This window comes from Pelophylax lessonae (genome assembly GCF_965119305.1).
Source record: "Pelophylax lessonae genome assembly, chromosome: 7".
Lineage (NCBI taxonomy): Eukaryota > Metazoa > Chordata > Amphibia > Anura > Ranidae > Pelophylax > Pelophylax lessonae.
In genome coordinates, this window is record NC_138774.1 from 214,390,022 (window position 1) to 214,413,231 (window position 23,210).

A 23,210-nucleotide genomic window follows, 5' to 3' on the forward strand; every position below is an offset into this window, starting at 1 on the left:
AACCTCGTCAGTCACCGCTGCGTAGCCACCGATTGGCTCTCGGCCCATCCTCACCGCCATTGGCAGGGGCCCGAGGAAAGATCTGGAAGGCAGGGGCTAGGCAACCTCCGAGGACGCCGATTGGTGCCTGAGCTTCAGGACGCTGAATGAAGATTGGTCAGACGCTCCGGTTGCTGATTGGCGCCGGGGACTGAGGGGATTCCCGTGACTCGCCCGGGCTGATGTAACAAAATGTAAACAAGAGGTAATTCTCTACGTGCGTACATGCTGGCCGTCACACGCCTGTAATTCCAAAGCCGGCCACTAGAGGGGGCGCGGTGACCTTAGTTTGGAAGTTGCTGGGGGTTTCCTGAAGGTGAACCACAAGTCCCAGCTGGAGAAGGAGGAAATGGGGATGGTGGTGAGAGGCCTGGCCCCTGCCTGGAGGACTCTGAGAGCCACAGCTCCCCTGGCTACAGGTAAGTCATATCTTCATAGCCTGTGCTCATTGGCCTTCCATTTGTGCCTATAGTCTAACCCTCTCCTGCAGGTTGCCATGGCAGATCATTGTCACCTGTTAGAGTTTTCACAAACTGGGAGGGGTTATTAATACCCAAACCGAGCTGATTGGCTAAAACCAGACACATGACTAAGTGGTGGTCTCAGCCCACTCCCTCCTCCCTATTACATGCCCAGGAGCAGTGACAACACACCTTCATCTCATTTGTCAGAGCCAAAACGTTTGTTCTCAGTGTTGGGTAGGGAATGGCTAGAACCCCCTGGCAAGTTTTTTGTTACTGTCTGTGTCCCATAAAAGGAATTTTCCTTCACTTCCTGTCCTGGAGATGCAACAGGAAGTCAGACGAAACCACTTTGCTCTCTATCGTTCATTGCTGGACACAGCTCTTGTCGTTCTTGACCATTGGGTTATGCTGCCCCCTACAGGAGTAGGACATTAGGCAGAAAAAACATTCTGGCTACGCCTATGGGCAGCCCCAGGGGGTATATTCCCTCTCTCTGCCATAGGCACTAGCCAGGAGTAAGGACCTAGTTCCTTGCTGGGAACTTTGGTCCTGGCAAAAAATTTTAGATAGTAGATCTCACAGGAAAAATCCAGGAGGAAATTTTCTCTTAACTGCAGGACTGGGCGACTGGCTGGATAATCTAGATCCTGTGGTCACCCCAGTCTGGCAAGCGAGGGCGCTCAGGCCTCAGCTCTGTGCTTGGTCAGCCATGACATAGCCCCCTGGAGTTGGCCTGGTTCTGCGAATGAAATGTCTCACGAGGTAGCATACGATATGGCCTTGGCCTGAGTCACAGCATTCCTCCTGGTCGACGGCCCTCGATGGAGAGGAGGATCTGTCTGTAAACAGTGCCCACCTGGTTCCTGGTATGGTGAGTAGCTGTCCCACCTCTACCCCTGGAGGGTTTTGGGGTGGACGTGGGCCCCTCCTTGGGACGGTCAGACCCCCGGGTTCTCCTCCTTTCCGCAGGCACCCCCCCTCCCTTGCCAAGTCCCTCATCTTGCCCCCCCTCCACATACGCTGGGGATGTATTTTTTTTGAGTGGTCTGGCCACTTTCCTGGGGTGGGGGCAGGGCGCTAACTGGTGATGGGGGCCGGGGGGTGCACTGCCGGCGACCAGACGTTTGATTGTGTGGGGGGATTTATACCTGGTGGGGGCTCCTGCCATGGCTCCTTGTCTTGCCTGGGTCCCTGTATGCCTTGTGGTGTCGCCATTTTGTTGTAGCCTGTGTATTCCTATACACGGTGGCCATGTTTGTGTAGTCCGGTGGCCCTTTTCTTGTAGTTTGCCTTTGCAAATAGCAGGGACCATGTCAGTGGAGCCCTATGGGTTGCGATTTCGGTGGTGGGAGCCCCTCCTTTTCCCCTGGTGCTGACTCCTGGATGATTTCATGATCGCCGCACATGTAGTGCAGATTCTCCTGGTGGTTGCAGGTGCCTGTGTCAGCCATTGGTGAGTCTGGTGTGGTCCTCTCCCTCTCTCCTGAGGGTCGCTCTGTGCCTTGTGCTTGGTGACCGGGTGGTGCTGCCAGCGCAGTGGGGGTTGTCACTTAGCAGTGTGTTAAGTCCTGGGTGGAAGTGGCTTGCGGGCGATGGGCTAGCAAAAAGCGCCCCCCGCCTGGGACCTGCACTGTGTACACTTTAGCTGGTTCGGCAATGAGGCCGGTATTTACCATTACCCTGGTGTCGCAAACTCTGACCGAGTGGACTAAGCTCCTACGCCGTGACCTGAAGAGAGAACAGCTCCCTCCTGCCTTTGCTGAGCTGGCAGACCAGCTGGTCCAGGGGCTGCAGTTTATCTGTGATGCCTCTTTAGATGCGGCTCCCATGATTGCTCGCCTCTCTTTCAGCAGTGGTCCTTCGGCGTGTATTTTGGCTCAAATGTTAGTCTGCGGATCAGACTTCTAAAAAGGCCTCGATTGATCTTCCCTTTCCAGGAGATCGCCTGTTTGGAGCTACCCTTGATGACATCATTAAAGGTCTCACAGGGGGGAAGAGTACCTTTCTTCCGCAGGCACTAAGGGCAAGTAACCTCGTCATAGATGTGGACCTTCCTTCTTGGCTCATAATAAGTTTTTTCATTCCCCAGGCTCGACTGACAAGGGCTTGAAGCCTTTCAGGGGCGCCTCTAGCGGATCCAAACGTACCTGGTTTGGCAAGCCGAGAGCAGGATTTTCCAGACTCTCAGACAAGGTTCCTTTTGCATGAAGGTACGCCCTCACCCATATCGGGCCTTTTGCTGACATGTTCTGCAGGGTCAATGTTGCACCAGGGAAACCCGTGTCCCCACCTGACCCCTCTCAAGGAGGCCGCAGGGCCCTCCAGATCCCAGCTGTCAAAAGATGCACTTTCTCCAGTCCTGGAATCGTTTGTGTCCCTGGGTAGTTGCCTAAAAAAAAAAGGATGAGGTGCTAAAAAACAGAGATCACCTGTTTGGGCATACCCTGGAGGACCTTATCAAAGGTCTCGCAGGGGGTAAGAGTAAAGCCCTTCAAGACTCCCTCGGGTGGTTCCAAGCGACCCTGGTCTGGCAAACAAATCTAGTTTCTCCAGACCTAAGGACAAGGCCACTTCAGCCTGAAGGTGCGCCCTCACCCGTATCTGGGGTGGGGGGGGCGTCTTTGCCAGTTCCCGGACCTATGGCTATACCGGACACAAGACCAATGGGTTCAAGAGGTCATACGGTCCAGTTACAAGATCGAGTTTCGATCCGTCCTGCCGGTAAAGCTTTTTCCTTCCAATGTGCGACTGTCCCCGGGTTGCTTACAGGCTCTCTTTGGGACAGTCCAGGAACTGGTACAACAGGGAGTAATGGTTCCGTCTACGGAAAGTTTTCAGGGCTTTTATTCAAACCTGTTTACGGTCCCCAGGAAGGAAGGCAAGGTGCGTTCAGTCCTGGACCTGAATGCACTGAACTGCTTCGTGCGAGTTTAAAAAATTCAAGATGGAATCAGTTCGCACGGTGGTGGCTTCCTACATCAGGGGGATTTCCTGGCCTCCATAGAAATAGAAATCTAGATGCCTACCTTCACATCCCAATATGTGCAGGACACCAACATTTTCTTCCTTTTGCCGTGGGAGAGAATCACTATCAGTTTGTGGCGTTACCCTTTTGGTCTCGGCCTCTGCTCCTCAGGTCTTCACAAAGGTGTTGGCTCCGGTCCTGGCGCTGTTGCGACAATGGGGGGATATCGGTCCTGGTTTACCTGGACGATCTGCTTCGATGTGCGGAGTCTCCCACGGTGCTGAAAACAAATTTGGAATTAACCATGAGAACTCTGGAGGAGTTTGGTTGGATTCTGAACCTTCAGAAGTCATCCTTGGTCCCTTACATGAGACTGGACTATCTGAGCCTGACTTTGGACTTGTCCTCAGCCAGGGTGTTTCTTTCTCTGGAAAAACTCCAGACCGCGGTTCAGCTTTTGCTGTCCAGCAAATGGTCGTCCCTTTGGACCTGTTTGAGAGTTCTGGGACTGATGGTGTCGTCCTTCGAGGCGGTCACCTTCGCTCAATTCCGCACAAGGATCCTCCAGAAGGAAATCCTTCTCAAATGGAACAAGAATCCAAATTCCCTGGACAATCAGATCCAGCTGGGCCAGGTGTCCAGAGAGTCCCTGATATGGTGGCTTCGGTCCCCGATGCTCAAGCAAGGGAAATCCTTCCCTCTATATTGGACAATTGTCACCATGGATGCCAGTCCGGTGGGAAGGGGTTCTTGGCAGGTTCTCTGCTCAAGGAGTCTGGTTCCTGGAAGAATCCAGGTTGCCGATCAATGTTCTGGAGCTTAGAGGGATCGGGCTGTGCCTAGTCCACTGGACCGAGCACCTGCAGGGTTGTCCAGTGGGCATTCAGTCGGACAATGCCATGGCCATGGCTTATGTCAATCACAAGAGGGCACCAAAATTGTCCTTGCGGCCTTGGAAGTGGCATGCATTTTTCGGTGGGCGGAACGCTTTGTTCCAGCTCTCTCCGCTGTTCACATTCCAGGGGTGGTAAATTGACAGGCGAATTACCTCAGTCAACGGGCCTTGAATGCAGGGGAATGGTCTCCCCATCCGGAGGTATTCCAGCAGTTGTGCCTTCGTTGGGGCACTCCAGATGTAGATCTGTTGGCGTCTTGGATCAACAGGAAAGTGCAGAAGTTTGTGGCCCTTTCCCGGGACCCGCTGGCAGACGCGCTGGTGGCCCCGTGGGGTCAGTATCAGCTGATGTATGTCTTTCCTCCTCTCAAGTTGCTGCCAAGACTTCTTCCCAGGATCTAGGCGGAAGGGATTATGGTCATTCTTGTGGCTCCGGACTGACCTAGCTGAGCTTGGTACGCGCACCTGGTCAGGCTAGTCACGGACGCTCCTTGGAGACTTCCTCTCAGGGAGGATTTACTGTCTCAGGGGCCAATCTTCCATCCTGCTTTACGGTTGCTGGCTTTGACGGCTTGGCTGTTGAAATCCAGGTGCTGAAGGATGGGGTTGTCTGCTTCAGTGATTCTTACTCTGCTTAAAGCGAGAAAAGAGACTTCTAGAAAGATCTATCATTGCAAGTGGAAGGCGTACATTGCGTGGTGTGAGTCTCTTGGGGCTCCCCCTCGCTCTTACTCGGTGGCTCGGATCTTGGCTTTCCTTCAACGGGGAGTTGATCAAAAGTTGGCCTTGAGTACTATCAAGGGTCAGGTCTCAGCCTTAGCAATTTTCTTTCAAAGGCCATTAGCCAATCATTCCCTCGTGCGTAACTTCATCCAGGGGGTGCGACACTTGGTACCTCCGTTTCCACCTTGGGACCTTAATTTGGTGCTGTTGGTTCTCCAGAAACCTCCCTTTGAAAGCATTCGGGAGATTCCCCTGCTTACCTTATCCCAGAAGGTGGCCTTCTTGGTGGCTATTACTTCTGCGTGCAGGGTGTCGGAACTGGCCGCGTTGTCCTGTTGTTCTCCCTATCTGGTGGTTTAACAGGGGTTAAAGTGGTACTTTGTCCGGATCCTTCCTTCCTTCCGAAACTGGTTTCCAGTTTTCACTTAAATGAGGACATCGTGTTACCCTCTTTGTGTGATAAGCCAACACATCCTAAGGAAGTTGCACTGCATACTCTGGATGTGGTTCGGGCAATCAGGGTGTACTTGGCGACTACTGAGTCTTTTCGGAAGTCAGATTCGCTCTTTGTACTCTCCTAAGAAAGGGCTTGCCTGCGTCTGCTGCGACTATTTCCAGATGGATCAGACAGACAGTGGTGCAGGCTTATTCAATTAAGGGTCAGGTTCCTCCTTTCCCTGTTAAGGCGCACTCTACTCTGGCACTTACTTCAGTGCTTCCTGGGCTTTTTACCATCAGCATCTGTGCTTCAGGTTTGTCTGTTCATACCTTTTACAAAATGTTATATGGTGGATGTGCTGGCATATGCAAATGCTTCTTTTGGCCACAAAGTTTTGCAGACTGCTGTTTAAAGGGGTTCTTGGTCTCCCTTGAGGGTTTTTATGATTTTTCAGGTGGGTCTAATCTTGTTATTCTGATGAGTCCTAGGTTGCCTGGTTGGCTATGATTTAGCCTTGGGGACTTATTTGTCTGCTGTTCCCACCCCCTCATTTTATGGCACTGCTTTGGGACGTCCCTACTGATACGAAGATCAGAAGACTGCGTCCTTCAATGAATGATAGAGAAGATTGTATTTTTGTCTTACCATAAAATCCTTTTCTCTGAAGTTCATTGATGGACGCAGTACCCGCCCCTCTATTTTGAGTTTGGTTGGTATAATTTTCTCTGGCACTGCTTTGATACAAAACTGACATCCTGTAGCAGGTAGAGAGAGGGTATATCCCTGGGACTGCCCATAGGCATAGCCAGAACTTTTTCTGCCTAGTGTCTTACTCCTGTAGGGAGCAGAATAACCCTACTGATATAAAGATCATAAGACTGCGTCCGTCAATGAACTTAAGAGAAAAGGATTTTACGGTAAGACAAAAATCCAATTTTCTCTGATATTCATTGACGGGCACAGCACCCACCCCTCTGTGGAGTTATAATTCTCCTGACACTGCTTGTAACAAAACTGAGTGACTATAGCAGGGAGAGGGAGTATACCCCCTAGCACTGACTTGTCACATGTAAGACATCTTTTGTCCTCCTTGGGTTTCAGTGGTTTTACCGGCACCTGCAGGCATCATCCCAAAATCCACATTTTCAGCTAGCGGTTCCCTTTAAAGTAGAAGTGGTTGAAGTGACTGTAGAACCACTTGATCACTTCTTCAGGTGGCAGAAGGGAGTCCCCCTGCATTTCCTGGACTCTCCCGTCCCGAGAGGCCAGGACCGCTCCGACCAGCAGCATCTGCAGCAGTAAACAGAGAGAGAGGAACTGACATTCCTCCCTCTGTGAGATCCGAAACCAGAAGGAGGATTTGGTCACTTCCGGATTCAGTTTGATGTTTACAATTCCCTACTGGCTTGTACAAGCATCTGATTTAACCGATCTTGGTTTGATCAGATGCTTTGGAGGCCAGAGAAGACATCTGGGGTCTAATAGACCCTAGATCTCCACATGAAGAGGACCGGTAATGCTTATTACTATCCCAAGCGATGTTGTTCATAACATAGCAAAATAATGATCAAAAAAATAGGGACAGTGTAAAAAAAAAAAGTTTTAAATAAATAATAAAAAACATTTTAACCACCTGCTTCCCAGGCCTGTTCTGACGCTACATGTAAAAATCCTCATTTGTTTGATAGAAAATTACTTCGAACCCCAAAAAATTATATATGTTTTTTTTTTTTTTTGTTTTTTTTGTAGAGGTCCTAGAGAATAAAATGGTGAGTGTTTCATTTTTTCTGTCAAGAGTATTTTCGCAGCAGTTTTTTAAATGCAAATTTGGAAAAATACACTTTAATTTTAGCGCACATAAACGCAGTATAATACCCATTTTTTTTTTGTAAAATTTGATGTTAGGCAGAGTAAATGGATACCTAACATGTCATGCTTTAACATTACGTACCCCTGTGGAACGGCACCAAACTATGGTACCTAAAAATCTCTATAGGTGACCTTTTAAAGGTCTTTACAGGTTACCAGTTTAGAGTTACAGAGGAGGTCGGGGACTAGATTTCTTACTCTCGCTCTGATGTTCGCCATGATACCTCACATGTATGGTGCGATCTGCGCTTACGTATGGTCGTTCTGATGCTTGTACAAGCTAGTAATAGCTTGTAAACAAAAGACCAAAAGCGTAAGTGACAAAATACAGGTCACTTTCGGTTCCTAATACCATAGAGGTGATCGGAGACGATCTGGTCTCCAAAAACCTCTATGGTAAGCCAGTGAAACCACCAGCTTCAGTGCAGGGCTTCCTGATCACACAAGAAAGCCCGAGAGGCTTTGGAGGGTGGCGGGGAGAGTGAGTCCTGTAAAATCCAGCAGTTAGGCTAGGATGACTTTTACATTGAAGGGAATTGTCGGCCGGAAAAAAAAAAACCCCACGGTGATTCCTGTAGCTATAGGCATCATCCCAGTAGAAACACTTCAACCCAAGGATGTGCGGGTACATATTATTGAAAGGAAGTGGTTAAAGCATCCTCTTCCCCTATTCTCACGTGTAAATGCGAGCGCATACGTAAGACCCATAAACATATGTAAATGGTTATCGCACCACTCATGTGAGGTATCACCGCGAACATCAGAGCGAGAGCAATCATTTCAGCTCCAGACCCCCTGCGTAACTCTAAACTGGTAACCTGTGAGGGCTTTTAAAGTGTCTATGTAGCTTTTTAGGTACCGTAGTTTGGCACCCTTGCATGGGCGTATGAAGTTTTAAAGCGCGACATGTTAGGTACCTATTTACTGGGCGTAACCTCATCTTTTTTTATATTTTACCAAAAAATGTGGTATCATATTGTGTTTGTGTGCACTAAAATTCATTAAAGTGTATTTTGTCCCCAAAATTTGCGTTTGAAAAACCACTGCGCAAATTCCATTAAAAAAATGCAACACCCACCATTTTATTCTCAAGGGCATTTGGTTAAAAATATATAATGTTTAAGGGTTCCAAGTAATTTTCTAGCAAAAAAAATGTTTTTTTTTTTTGTTTTTTTTTTACATGTAAGAGACAAATGTCAGAATTGGCCTGGGTGGCAAGTGATTAATTCATCTGCATAAAGTGATTCAATAAATTAAAGCGGAGTTCCACCCATTTTTAATAGGTTGGAATACATAGCTGTAATCCCCTTTAAAACGGCTTTTACCAATGGAAACTTTTTTTTTTTTTTTTTTGCTAGTAAATACCTTAATTTCTGCTTTATTCCTCCTCTCCTCACTTCCGGGTCCGATCGGCGATGACGTCATTCGGCGATTCGCAGTGTCTGCTGGGATGTATTCTATTCCAGAAATCTCGCAGGAGCTGAGCTGTACTGAGCCGTGCCTGCCCCGCCTCCTCTCATTGGTTGTATTGTATGAATGTATTAAGGCTGTTCTCTGCCCCGCCTCCGCCCCGCCTCCTCTCATTGGTTGTATTGTATGAATGTATTAAGGCCGTTCTCTGCCCCGCCTCCGCCCCGCCTCCTCTGCCCGCCTCCTCTCATTGAGTTGTATTCATACAATACAACTCAAAGAGAGGAGGCGGGGCGGAGGCGGGGCAGAGAACAGCCTTAATACATTCATACAATACAACCAATGAGAGGAGGCGGGGCAGAGAACAGCCTTAATACATTCATACAATACAACCAATGAGAGGAGGCGGGGCGGAGGCGGGGCAGGCACGGCTCCCTACAGCTCAGCTACTGCGAGATTTCTGGAATAGAATACATCCCAGCAGACACTGCGAATCGCCGAATGACGTCATCGCCGATAGGACCCGGAAGTGAGGAGAGGAGGAATAATGCAGAAATTAAGGTATTTACTAGCAAAAAAAAAAAAAAAAAAAAAGTTTCCATTGGTAAAAGCCGTTTTAAAGGGGATTACATAGATCTAAAGTTCCAAAAATGGGTGGAACTCCACTTTAAGGGATTATTATCACTTTAGAAACAGAGAAAATAACACCTCTGCAGTATTTCAATTTAGAGCTATCCCCTGCAGTACCTCTTCTCAGGCACAAGATGCCGCCAGTCTTCATGGTTGAATGACATTCATCAACATTCAACCCTATTCATGTGTCAGCCACCAGCCAGGGATCATGGTACTCCTGGACAGAGCATTGCTCAAGATCATTATGTTGTGAGGACCACATTGTCTAGGGGATAGGACCACCACCTAGGAAGGGCACATAATATCACTGGACGGGCGAGAAGACTGTAGGAAGCAAGGTATGTATAAGTGGATTATTTTTATATGCAGTGATGGATGGGTGGGTGGGTAGGAGAGTTGGGGGGGGGGGGGCTTCAGGGAGGAGGACAGAGACTGGTGGGAAAAATGGAGTTGGGCTTTAGGAATTCCTTTTTGTATGTGTATAATGTGAACTTTTGTCTCTACAGGACTCTCGAAGCAGTTTAGCCAGTCATTTAATATAGTCGCAGAGGAGCAGGAGGGCGATGGTAAATTCAGTACTGATGGGCCTGAGCCTGGTATATTATATCCTAATCACATTCCCACCAACGTGCTGCAAAAGCTGTTGCTGTCAGCGGGCTCTGCGGTGATGTCACTGTATGATCCATATAGACACGGTAAGTGCCTTTAGCAGATAAGTAGTGAGCCATTGCAGAGAGTCTAAGAGGTCATTCATAGCTCTAAATCGCCATGCTTTTTGATGCATGTTTAAAATCTATTTAAACCCTCATTCACGTTGAATGCGGCTTTGAAATCGTGCAACTTCATCTAAACTCGCACGATTTCAAAGCCGCATTTCAGTCCGACTTAGGGGCGACTTGAAAGACATCTGTGAGGGTTCATGCACAGATGTCTATTGAAGTCACCCCCACAAGTCACCAAAAGTAGTGTAGGAACTACTTTTGGAAATCGATGTGGTGCCGTAAAGCCAGCATCGCACTGATTGGGTCGATGCCATTGCTGGCAATAGGCTGTGATTTGTCATGCAATTTGACCTGTCAAATTACACCGATGTGATCGAGGACTAAACGCAATGATGCATTAGGTGACATTCCTCAGAACTGATCTGTTGTCATTGTCACATTTTTTTGCAATTTGTTAAAATGTTGCTAGCAGTGTTCTAAGTATATTTCGCATGAAAACACACATTACCTAGAAATAAATGATTATGCACGTGCAAAAAAAATGAAGCAATGCTAAGGGACAGGAATAGAAAAGTAAATAAAAATAAGGGTACTTACATTTTAAAGCGGAGTTCCGGCCACATACACTTTTTTGAGCTAAAAATACCCCCCTAATCCTAAGCTATCCCCAATTACCCTAACACTAACCCCACATTACAGTACATTACATTTACTGAATAAAGATAAATACTTACCTTTAAAAGTGATTGCAGAGCGCGGCCATCTCCGGTGTGGGCATCTGATGCCGTGGTGTCCCCCCGCTGTGTTCCTCTTCCTGATTCTGGGTTACCCAGAATCCCGATCACAATCTCGCGCATGCGCTGTAGATTGCGATCGGCACTCAGAGTACCGGCCGGCCGTTCCCATTGCATCCTGGGATTAATGACGCTCATTTTCCAGGACACAATGCAAAGGAGGAAGTGACGTCGGGGGCCGTGGCCGCACAAGGAGGAAGAGGAAGGAAGGTAAGTTTATTTTCATTAAAAACAAGGTAAGTGAAACAAAAAAAAATTATTAATTATCCAATTCTTTTTCATGTTTTTGTACTCTTTACTGATGCTGCAAAGTTTATTTTTAGGCTGGAACTCCGCTGTAACTAAATTGTGGGATTAAAAAACAAGTATTATTCTGTGATTTGTTTGTTTTTATGGAGGCATCGGAATCAAGTTTCTTTCACACGTGCGGACCGATAGGGTCCACCTGTCAGTTTTTCAGGTGGACCCGATCGGACCATCCATTGCTCTCTATGGAGCAGCGGATGTCAACAGATGTGTGTCCGTTGACACCCACCAACATCCAGTCCTATCCTGTCTGCTAAAAACGACAGATGGGGATCCGGTCTCCATCTATCTGGTGGATCAGATGACAGTCGGATGGAAACCGACAGGCGGTCCGTTTCTATCCGACAGCCCATAGAGGAAAGAAAGCATAGCGGACACGGACCTGTCATCTGCCTGCTCAGTGGGAATCAATGGAGAGATCCCCTGCTGAGCAGGCATATCCCCTGGTGGACTCCTCCAGTGTGAAAGGGGTCTAAAACAATTTTCTTTTATTGTGGTGCTACAAACATGAAAAAACACTTATTTAAAAAGTTTACATACTAACAATTACAAAAAGGTATCCGCACAAAAAAAAAGAACCAAGGAAAGAAGGAGTAAAATTAAAAATGAATTGAGGTTCACGAAGGATTAATAGGGACTAGAGCAGAGCATGAGGTGTCAAATTGATAGGTTAATCCTGCTGATTATACTGGGAGAATACAGCTCTCCCTGTGTAATCATCAGCACAGGGCTCCCGATACAGAGTGAGCAGCTGACAGCATAATGCCCCTGGCTGCACAGGGAGTGCATTGGGGCCCCCCAGGTCTCCAGAATTAGTGTACCCATTGAAAGATTTCCCCTCTATTACTTTTCTGGGGACAACCCAAAATTTGGGTAATTTATTTTACTTTCAATGATAATGGTAAGCAGGATCAAGAGAGAGAGTGAATCTCCCCAACAGGGACATAGACAGCAATAAAAACTGACAGGGGTTCTAATCCATCTCCACTCTATCCAAAAAAAGAAAAAAAAAAGTTTTGCTTTTAGTTCTACTTTAATGTACAGTAGGATAGGATTTTTTATTAGATGACTGTTAAAGCACTGTTATTGAACTAGTAGATCTTAGCCCAGTGTATTGCTGGTAATACACAATTCTATTATCCTACTGATTCGATGAAAAAGAGTGGATTAGCCAGGGCAGAAAATTATCAATGAATTAGTATCCATCGGCAGCACTGAAATATATTGTTTATGAATTTATTCTGATTTTAATCGATCAGATTATGAGATTGCATTGTGAAAACAAAGATATATATATATATATATATATATATATATGATAACCTTTGATCATATCTTCCAATTGTTGATTAAAAAATCCACTTTTCTATGTGTATCAGATCGATCGAATGGGTAGTGGAGTATAGATCGATTATTTCTAATGAAAGCGATCGATTGGAAAAGAAATCTAAAACTTATTGTAGCGTGTATGGCTAACTTTAACCTCCAGTAACAAGATGCAGCTAGTTTATAAGAGAGGCACACAGAACAAAAGCAAAATCTGCTGAGAAGAAGATTGGTTATTTTTAGAAGTCGCTCCATAACCGTAGGAGGTAGCCCATTTTGTCAGTGAGCCACATAAACAATTTTGTCACAACCTTACAGCCGGGTGTGGACTAATATTTCTGTCTCAAACCCACAGATATGATTGCTGTTCTTGGGGAAACCACTGGAGTTCAGGCCTTGCGAAGCCTCAGAGAGAAAATGAGCAATGATCCGGAGGGGATACAGATTTTACAGTGAGTTTCTGCTGGAACAACTCTCTTATTGCTCTAAAATAGTAATATCTTTTAGAGCTCATTTACACATGTAGTTGGGGTGCAGTAAAAACACGCAATAAAGCCGCATTCTATGCAGCGGACAGGGGTATACACACATCACACCAGCAATGCTTTTATCACAGCTACAGCAAGAATGAAATCCCCTGTTGTGTGTGTTGGGCAGTATCACCTTCTGAACATGGCCCATATAAGTGAGTGGGGCTTCACCATAACCAAATGCAATGCAGCTGGGTGTGGCATGGTGGTATAGGCTTTTAGGGGTGAAAATAGGCAGCAAGGAGGAGACCTAACTCTCCTCACCATTTGTCAAAAACCCTTTAAAAAGCGATCTACCATGGAAAGCTCTTCAAAGGGCTAATGCTAGTGTAAGCTAGCTCTTAAAGCTGAACTCCAGGCATATATAAAATACGCACATAATTTGGGTTTGTATTTATTAAAGCGGTAGTATACCGCTTTTTTTCACTTTTAACTACAGGTAAGCCTATAAAAAAAAAACCTGTAGGTACAATTAATATCTACTAAACCGGCACGGTTTAGGAGATATTTGTAGTGCATGCAGCCGCTCACGCAAGCGGCGCATGCGCTCTGAAGGTCTGACGGACCTTCAGCTTCCCTTGCCGGGAGCTTGCCGGAAAATGACTCTCGCGCGCATGCGCGGGAGTGACGTCATTGCAGCTCCGGCCAATCACAGCGCCAGAGCCGCCAAACCCGGAAGAGACGCCGTGGGATCATGTCAGCGCCCGCAGCGGTGTCCAGGGGTCCGTGTCGGGGCTTCGTTCTAAGGTAAGTAATTCATAATGAGCTAGTATGCATACTAGCTCATTATGGCTTTGTCTTGCAGGTTTTTTTTATTTTTTTTTTATTTTACTCAGACATGAAAGATGAACCAAACATATCCTTCTATAGTGTGTACTTGTCTGAATTAGGAGCACTAAGTGTAATTTCTTCATTCCTCTGCTAACAGCATGAATCATTTCTGACAAGTTTTCCTGACATCAAGAGAAAAATGGTGACAGGGGAGGGATCTCCAGCTGATTTACAGCCTCAGCTCTGTTCCTGTGAGCTGTGTAGAGGGGGGGGGGGTGTCTCTTCCCTCCAATCATCTCTCAGAGCTCTTCTCATTGAGATTTGTAGATTGTAACTCCAGCTCTCTGCCTCCTATTTTTCCGACAGCTCAGACAAGCTTTATAAATTCTGCACTTTGGATGTAGATGTAGAAAAGACTGTGAATTAACGGGTACAGGCTATGTAGGTGCATTTGTTTCATCTCTGTGTATCACCTAAGGATAGTCACTTCACTGGGCATATGTAAGCGTTTACAACCACTTTAATACATCATTACATTTATTTATTTATTTATTTTTTTTAAATACAAGAAGTGTAAGTACCTGCACTTGCCTTGGTATGCGCCTCTTGCACACTACTGTTACAGTCTACAGCGAGCCAAGGGAGGGAGAGGGAAAGCAACACAAAGAACGTTCTGATAGGAGGAGAGAGCAGAGTGACAGCATGATAAGCTCATCAGTGTGCTGCTTTTCTTTTCACTGTCCAATCATAGGGTGGGTGTGGGTACATGTAGGTGAAAGTGAAACTGCAGCAGAGAATCATGTCACATCCCATACCCTGCTAGACAGCACTGTATGGTGGGTTAGAGGTGCATAAATCACAGGACTGTGTTGCTGAACTACAAATCCTTTGGTAGGTAAAATAGTGTGTATGTGTGTGTATATATATATATATATATATAATATATATTTCTATATATATATCATCTGTGTATTTGACCATTTGCCTGGAGTTCAGCTTTAGAGGCTGTAGCTTTATTTCAGTGTAAAATAAATGCTCCTAGGAAATGAGCGTACTCGCTTATGTGTTTGTATCTGTTGAATTGTGAAAAGATCTTTTGGATGCTTCAATCATTTGCTGCTGTCCTGTAAACTTTATCCTGTCCATAGGCTGCACTGGTGTCGGGTTTAAAACACTTTAATAATAGTACAAGATGGCAGAATGCTGTGGACACAGATTTAATGCATTTCAAATGCCAGCACAGTAATCTATACTGCTATGGGGCTTTTAGAAGGGCAGAAACTTAGGTGGATGATCTAATGCTGGTAGATTAACCGAAACTCACCTTTTTTTATGTGTTTTTCTTTTTGTCTGGATAAAAATGGGCAAATGTAAGTGTTGGTAGGGTCACTGTCCATCCTATATAAATCTGATCTGTCCTTGCAGAGAAAGACCACGGATTCGGATGTCCAATCTGGATATTGAGAGGTTCAGGGAGATGCCAGATGGGGTGTTTGGCAGAGAGTACGCCCGATTCTTAGATGATAATGTGAGTTATTTAATAACCCGCTTCCTTTGCAATGTTTATTTAAAGGGCATGTATAATCTTTCATATATAGTATATGTAAAAAGGAATTGGCATTATGTGAAAAAAAAATTGTATCGGGGGGGGATGTTCATTTTTTAAATACCCTATTTCTTTGTATGCTTTGTAATTGTATATTTACATGGAGGCAACCATCTTTGCTCATTACATACACTGTTTTGCTTACTGCTTTGTAGTGCTACACAATGGTTGTGTTTTACTGCACTCAATAAACCATGTATTTTCTATAGGTGATCTCTTATCTCACATATGTCAAACACAGGGCCTAAGGGCCAAATCCAGCCCGCCTTGTCATGTGCCCCCCCCCGCACCCAGTTATGTAGCCGGTACATGCTTAAACTCCATTCTGCCTTTTCTGCCTCTCATCCTTCACTCACGCTCACTTGTAAACATAGAAGCTTTCTGTGTTTACAAGAGGCAGCTTTGCTCTCAGAATCTGAAAGGGAGAATGATCTCACTGCAAGGCATAGCCGCCAACACAGGGAGTTACAGAGCCGAATACATGTGTAGCAGAGCCGCCTACACAGGGAGGTACTAGAGCCAGACCAAGTAGGAGAGAGAGATGTGAGAAAGCTTTTGGGAGGGGGGGAGGTGGAGCCGGGGGTTGCACACTAAACTCCCTAATAGCCCTTAACTCTGCACTCTGTAGTGCATCCCTGATCTCTGCATTCTGTGCATAGGTCACCCCTGGAACTGCACTCTGTACATGGTGCACCTCTAAACCATGCACTCTATGTATCACACTGCACTCTGTACATAACGCACCCCTAAACTCTATGCGTAGGGCACCCCTGAACTTTGCATTTTGTGCATAGGACACCCATGAACTCTGCACTCTGTATGTAGCGCACTTCTGAACCCTGCTTTTTGTATGTAGGGCACCCCAGATATAACCGGTCTTTTAAGGGAAACCATACTGCTGATGTGGCCCCCAATAAAATTGAGTTTATCTACATCATTCTATAGATGTGGTGGCTGCTTCCTTTCCTGGGATGTGGTGGCTGCTTCCTTTCCTGGGATGTGGTGGCTGCTTCCTTTCCTGGGATGTGGTGGCTGCTTCCTTTCCTGGGATGTGGTGGCTGCTTCCTTCCCGGGATGTGGTGGCTGCTTCCTTCCCGGGATGTGGTGGCTGCTTCCTTCCCGGGATGTGGTGGCTGCTTCCTTCCCGGGATGTGGTGGCTGCTTCCTTTCCCGGGATGTGGTGGCTGCTTCCTTTCCCGGGATGTGGTGGCTGCTTCCTTTCCTGGGATGTGGTGGCTGCTTCCTTTCCTGGGATGTGGTGGCTGCTTCCTTCCCGGGATGTGGTGGCTGCTTCCTTCCCGGGATGTGATGGCTGCTTCCTTCCCGGGAAGTGGTGGCTACATCATTTTAGGATTTTTTACCCTTTATTTTCACTTGGTGATACTGCCAGTAACACACTCTTCCTGTCCTACAGTGACCATGCTCACTCCTTGCACTGTAATTTTGGAGGAGCAAGATTGTTACCCCAGGCGTCTCTCCTAATTTGGACCATCATAAATTCCATTCTTCTTATGCCCATTACATAGGGAGTACATGTTCTGTAGTTCACAGGAGATGGTAGAGGTAATCATAAGAAAACTGGATTTCTGGCAAGATAAACCAGTAGCTGGCTGACAACACCCAGCATTTTTGTAGACTGAGTGGTGTCAGCCGTGCCAGTTGTCTTTTTGCTAAACTACTCCATTCCTTCCACCCTTTTTATTTTTACAACTTACATCCTTATTCTGTAGTCCAAGATAAGAATTTAAAAGTGGAATTCCAGGATAACCCTAACTACTCCTAAAACTGTCCCCCACCCATGCTTACTAACCAGTGTAAGAAAAATCGTATACTTATTTTCAAGCCTCTCCAGTCAGGTCACGTGATCTCCCGTGTCAACCAGCGCTGGCTTTGGGGGAGAGGAGAGAACGCTCTGACAACAGTAGGTAATGCATGGGAGTGCCACCCATGGCCCATCAGTTGTTGGCACTCCCTCTCACCTGCAGTTTTGCTGGTTAACAGTGAAAATTTAACTTTTTGGCCTAAAAGCAAAACGCTATGTGTGGCGGAAAACTAACTGCACAGCACCCTAAACACACCATCCCTACCGTGAAACATGGTGGCGGCAGCAACATGTTGTGGAGATTATTTTCTTTAGCAGGGACAGGGAAGCTGATCAGTTGATGGGAAGATGGATGGAGCCAAATACAGGGCAATCTTAGACAAAAACCTGTTAGACTGGGGCAGAGGTTCACCTTTCAGCACAACAAAGACCCTAAACATACAGCCAGAGCTACAATGGAATGGTTTAGATCAAAGCATATTCATGTGTTAGAATGGTCCAGTCAAAGTCCAGCCCTAAATCCAATTGAGAATCTGTGGCAAGACCTGAAAATTGCTGTTCACAGACGCTCTCCATCCAATCTGACAGATCTTGAGATATTTTGCAAGGAAGGATGGGCAAAAATGTCACTCTCTAGATGTGCAAAGCTGGTAGATCGCTTAGCTCTCAGTCCTCAAACTGCAGAGAGCTGGTGACTGGTCAGTCAGTGGCTCTCTGCTCTGCCCCTCCAGCACTCACTAGAGCCCAAGGCTGTGGAGGTGTTGGGAGCAGCTGGTTTAGGCTCTTAGCAGCTTGCTGAGAGGCTGAGCCAGCTGCCTGTACAGGAACCTGGGTGGATCCCAACTGTAAAGTCAGGATCCTTTCCAAGCCTGGACCAGCTCTTTGTGTAAGCTTTGGCCATACTTCTCCTTTAAGGGCTAATAAGACTCCTTGAAATGACACAGGAAATGTCCACAGGACAACTCTGATTTTCTGCAAGATCAACAGATATTTTTTTGCACAGATATTTGAGATGAGTAAAGAGAGATCATGCAAATACTTGTACAGTAGGTATAACATTTAATTAAGTATGGACAGATAAAGATTAAAAAATGTTAGAAAATGTAACAGGAATACTTGGCTATAGATGCCCTTTCACCAAGGTGTTCCGTCTGCTTCTATTGTAGCTTGGCACAGATGATCAAAGCCAGGCACATTCATTTAGTCAGCCCTGAAAAAAGACTATTTCAAGTTTTGGCTGTGGTATATACAGGACATTACCTTTTAAGGACTTGGTCATTTGGTCACTTCGTAATGACATTCCTTTTGGTATGAAGCCAGCTTGGGTAACCAGGCTTAGAATTCATTTTTAGATATTGTGAGCCAATAACAAAAAGGAAATATGAAATTTCCCCATCAATGGTTTATGCACTATTATGTACACCTTTACACGCACATGAACTTTAATGGCATCCCAGTCTTAGTAAGCAGCTATAACGACTTCAACTCTTCTGGGAAGGCTGTCCACAAGGTTTAAGGGTGTGTCTATGGGAATGTTTGACCATTCTTCCAGAAGCGCATTTTTAAGGTCAGGCACTGATATTGGACGAGAAGGCCTGGCTCGCTGTCTCCTCACTAAGTCATCCCAAAGGTGTTCTATCAGGTTGAGGTCAGGACTCTGTGCAGGCCAGTCAAGTTCCTCCACCCCAAACTTGCTCATCCATGTCTTTATGGAACTTGCTTCATGCACTGGTGTGCAGTCATATTAGAACAGGAAGGGGCCATCCCCAAACTGTTCCCACAAAGTTGGGAGCATAAAATTGTCCACAATGTCTTGGTATGCTGATGCCTTAAGTGTTCACCTAACTGGAACTAGGGGGCCAAGCCCGACCCCTGAAAAACAACCCCACACCATAATCCCCCCTCCACCATATGATTTGGACCAGTGCACAAATCAAGGTCCATAAAAAGACATGGATGAGCGAGTTTGGGGTGGAGGAACTTGACTGACCTGCACAGAGTCCAAACATCAACCCGGTAGAACCCCTTTGGGATGAAGTAGTGGGGAGACTGCGAGCCAGGCCTTCTTGTCTTGTGCCTGACCTCACAAATGCACTTCTGGATGAATGGTCAAACATTCCCATAGACACTCCTAAACCTTGTGGCCAGTTGAAGCTGTTATAGCTGCAAAGGGTGGGCCAACTCAATATTAAACTTGACGGACTAAGACTGGGATGCCATTAAAATTCATGTGTGTGTAAAGGCAGGCGTCCCAATCCTTGTGGTAATGTAGTGTAAAACCTTTCCAAAATGTACTTGTTGCCACTTTATCCCTGCCACTGAGCCTTTCTGTTGGTCCTTTTATGTAATGAAATGAGAGACTAAAGAGAGAATAGAGGGCTAATCTTTCAGTGGGGACACTTGCTCCCAACTTTCAACGAGGAGACTTACCTTACTTTTGCATTAAAACCTCTTATTTCCTGTTAAGTCTATAGGGCAGGAAGTGAAGGAAAATCTCCTTAATTAAACAAAGATAACTAAAACAAAATTTGATACAGGTTTTAAGCCTTCCCTACTTGATCAAATAAAAAAAAAAAAAAGAAGACTTTTGGCTTTAGATATACTTTAAAATGTGCACTCAACTTTGGCTGCCTCTGACTTTACTACCTGCATCTTACAGATGAGTAATGCAAAGAGAGGTAGCCAGCAGCCAAAGAAATAGCATTTTCAGAAGGCAGCCTCCACATATCTCCTGATACAGGTTTCCTGCCTTAGATTAGTCCCCGCTATCAGTGTATGTTTAGCTGCAAGACTGTTTACTTGTTCTATAGAAATATACAGAAATGTTGTCTTGCCCTCAGAATGTTACCCCTGATACCCGAATGCCAGTGAAGTTTGTAGATGACGAGGAATTGGCGTATGTAGCCCAGCGGTATCGGGAAGTCCATGATCTCATGCACACTCTGCTGGGGATGCCAACTAATATGCTGGGTAAGAGGTTATTACTAGACCCCTATATGTGCCTAAATCTTCAGACACATTAAAAAAAAAGAAATTCACCCAGTTATAGATTCAATTTATGATTTGTACACAGAACTTGATTAGGTACCCAAACCTGATATAAGTCTTCTATTGATATGTCTTCTATAAAGCAGCATTGCAAACTTTGCAGGAATTTGAGTTTTTCTAAATCTGGCCATACACTAATATATTTCTTTTATTCAGAAAATCTAACAGATTCCTCCATCCACACCAATGGCATGGATAGACTAATCCCTGTGCTGAGCTATTGTATTCTAATAGCTACTAGCTCCAACAGTTTTCAGCCTCCCCTCTTTGATAAAAATTGATTAAGTAATCAAAAGTGTATGGCCAATTATGCTCCAACATTGGGACTGATCGCTTTATTATAGACAGCAGACCTTCCCACTCCCTTCCACTGGCATGGATTATCTCAGTATCTTCGGCACAGAAGCAAGTAAGCACCTGTAGTGATGTCTGCTGAAATCTATGCATCATAAGGCCTCTTTCACACAAACGTCCGTTCAGTTCATCAGTTCAGTCACGTCAAAACGTATCAGTTTTTCGTCCGTTTTTCATCCGTTTTTCGCCAGTTTTTCATCCATTTTTCATCAGTTTTTTTTTTTTTTTACATCCACTACCAATGCAAAAACGGATGAAAAACGGACCGTTTGTCCATTTTACATCTGTTTTTCATCCGATCCGTTTTTTTTTTTTTTGTGACGGATGAAAAATAGGGCATTCATCCGTTCCAAAAAAACGGACATTGACGGAAACGGATGGTAACGAATGATCATCCGTTGTCATCCGTTTTTACATAGAGATGCATTGATGTCCGTCTTTCATCCGTCAACGGATGGATGAAAAACGGACAGCGTGTGTGAAAGGGGCCTAATCCTAGAGCTTCACTTTGATTACAGCAGTCTAACCTATTAATCTCTGTGGCAGGGGAAGTTGTGGTGAAATGGTTTGAAGCTGTGCAGACTGGACTGCCCATGTGCCTCCTGGGAGCTGTTTTTGGGCCTCTGCGACTCAGTACCAAGTAAGTGAAGAGGCTATAGCAGCTGTCACTATCTTTATGCATTGACTTTCTCATTGTACCACTTGTTTAACCACTTCAATACTGGCCACTTTTTCCCCCTTTCCTGCCCAGGCCTATTTTTAGCTTTCAGGTGCTATTGCACTTTGAATGACAATTGTGGGTTTATGCTACACTGCCCCCATGTAATAATAAATAATAAATATGCACCCATGTGACATTTTTTATAATTGTTTTGAGACAGATAGAGCTCTCTTTTGGTGGTATTTACCACTGAGCTTCTTTTTTTTTTTTTTTTGCTTAAACTAAAAAAAGACTGCACATTTTGAACAAAAAAGTTTTTCTTTAGTTTCTGTTATAAAATTTTGCAAATAAGTAATGTTTGCTGTTTACTGATGGGCAGCACTGATGGGCAGCCCAGATAGGATGCACTGATGGGGTTGCAGTGATAATCAGGGCACTGATGATCAGTGCCCTGATATCCGTGTAAATGTCCCCTGTCAGAATTGCCAGTTACTGGCTCTTCTGTCCTCATGCTGTGACAGCGCAAGAGGAAAGGAATGCCGAAAACTGGGAAGTTTGTTTACAAGTGATCAGCTGTGATTGGACACAGCTGATCACATTGTAAAGGATCGCTGTGATTGGCTCTTTACCATGATCTGTAATCAGCTGTGTCCAGAGGACACAGCAATCACAGAGCGCGTGGCCATCGACACCCTCCCAGAACTGGATGACTGCATTGTAGCCATCCTTTGGCTATGGCATAGCATGGTCATCGGGAAGAGGTTAAAGTGGTTGTAAACCCCCACATATGCCCATTGAAGTGACTGACCTCAGAAATGTAATACACAGAAATGTAAACAAATCCTCCTACATAAGGTATACCTGTCTACCTGCAGTCTTCTCTTCTATATAATTTCAAAGTGATGAATTTTAAAGCTTCTCTGAGCCATCAACTGGAGATTCAACCCCCCCCCCCCCCCCCCCATATCACCATTTTTCTCTTGGTGCCAGGAAAACTTGTCTGAAGTGACGCATGCTGATAGCAGAAGAAAGAAGCAGCAATGAAAAGTGACACCTATTGCTCTTAATTGAAACCAGTACACACTATAGAGGGATATGCTTTGTTCATATTTCATGTCTCATTAGTAGTTTTTATGGCAAATTAAATAACTGGTTTGCTTAACCGCTCTTCTCTTTTGCAGAAGAAAAAAGAAACTGATCGAACTAGTTCCTTGGGCGGTTCATGGTGGGCGTAACGCACGATGCGTCCTTAATTTTTACTATGAGAAGCGCTGGGAACAGAGTGTGGAATCTCTAAGGAAAGAAATTGGCATCCCGCCACTGCCCAACATTAAAATCTGAACTTGTAAAGCTTTTTTTTTTGCACTTAGACACTGTATGAGGAAGCCTCTTGTTTATCCATTAAAGTTTCTCAGGGGCATCTAGCAATAGAGGAAGAATATGCAACTGGATAATGCTTGAAACCTTTGTGTGCTGCACACTAATTGCACTGAATATTACTACAGTTGTGTCATCATTGGACTTTCCCAGACAATAATTGTCTGTCTGGTAGTACTTACTGTCATGCCACAGCTATGTGATTACATTCTACTGTACCGATCGACTGCCTGTCTACAGGTGATATAGACCCATTGTGGTGTATTACTATCTGAAACTAGAAAGCACATAGACTTATAAAGGGTCAGACCATCCAAACCTGATATTTAAAATGACATTAAAGCTTAATTTTTTTTTTTTTTTTGCATTAAAATAATAAACATGTCATACTTACCTGCTCTGTGTGATGGTTTTGCATAGAACAGCCCTGATCCTCCTCTGTTTCTGGGGTCTCCG

At 45.3% G+C, this 23,210-nt stretch overlaps 1 protein-coding gene across 1 annotated transcript; it reads left to right on the forward strand.

Moving 5' to 3' along the window:
- Window positions 1-347: 347 nt before the first annotated feature.
- COQ4 (coenzyme Q4) lies at window positions 348-22,732 on the forward strand. The gene is made up of 7 exons (XM_082264653.1): window positions 348-458; window positions 9,944-10,132; window positions 12,941-13,037; window positions 15,312-15,414; window positions 20,155-20,284; window positions 21,263-21,356; window positions 22,559-22,732. The coding sequence occupies exons 1-7, from the start codon at window positions 389-391 to the stop codon at window positions 22,716-22,718; spliced, it is 843 nt and encodes a 280-aa protein (XP_082120779.1). The 5' UTR covers window positions 348-388; the 3' UTR covers window positions 22,719-22,732.
- Window positions 22,733-23,210: the final 478 nt, after the last annotated feature.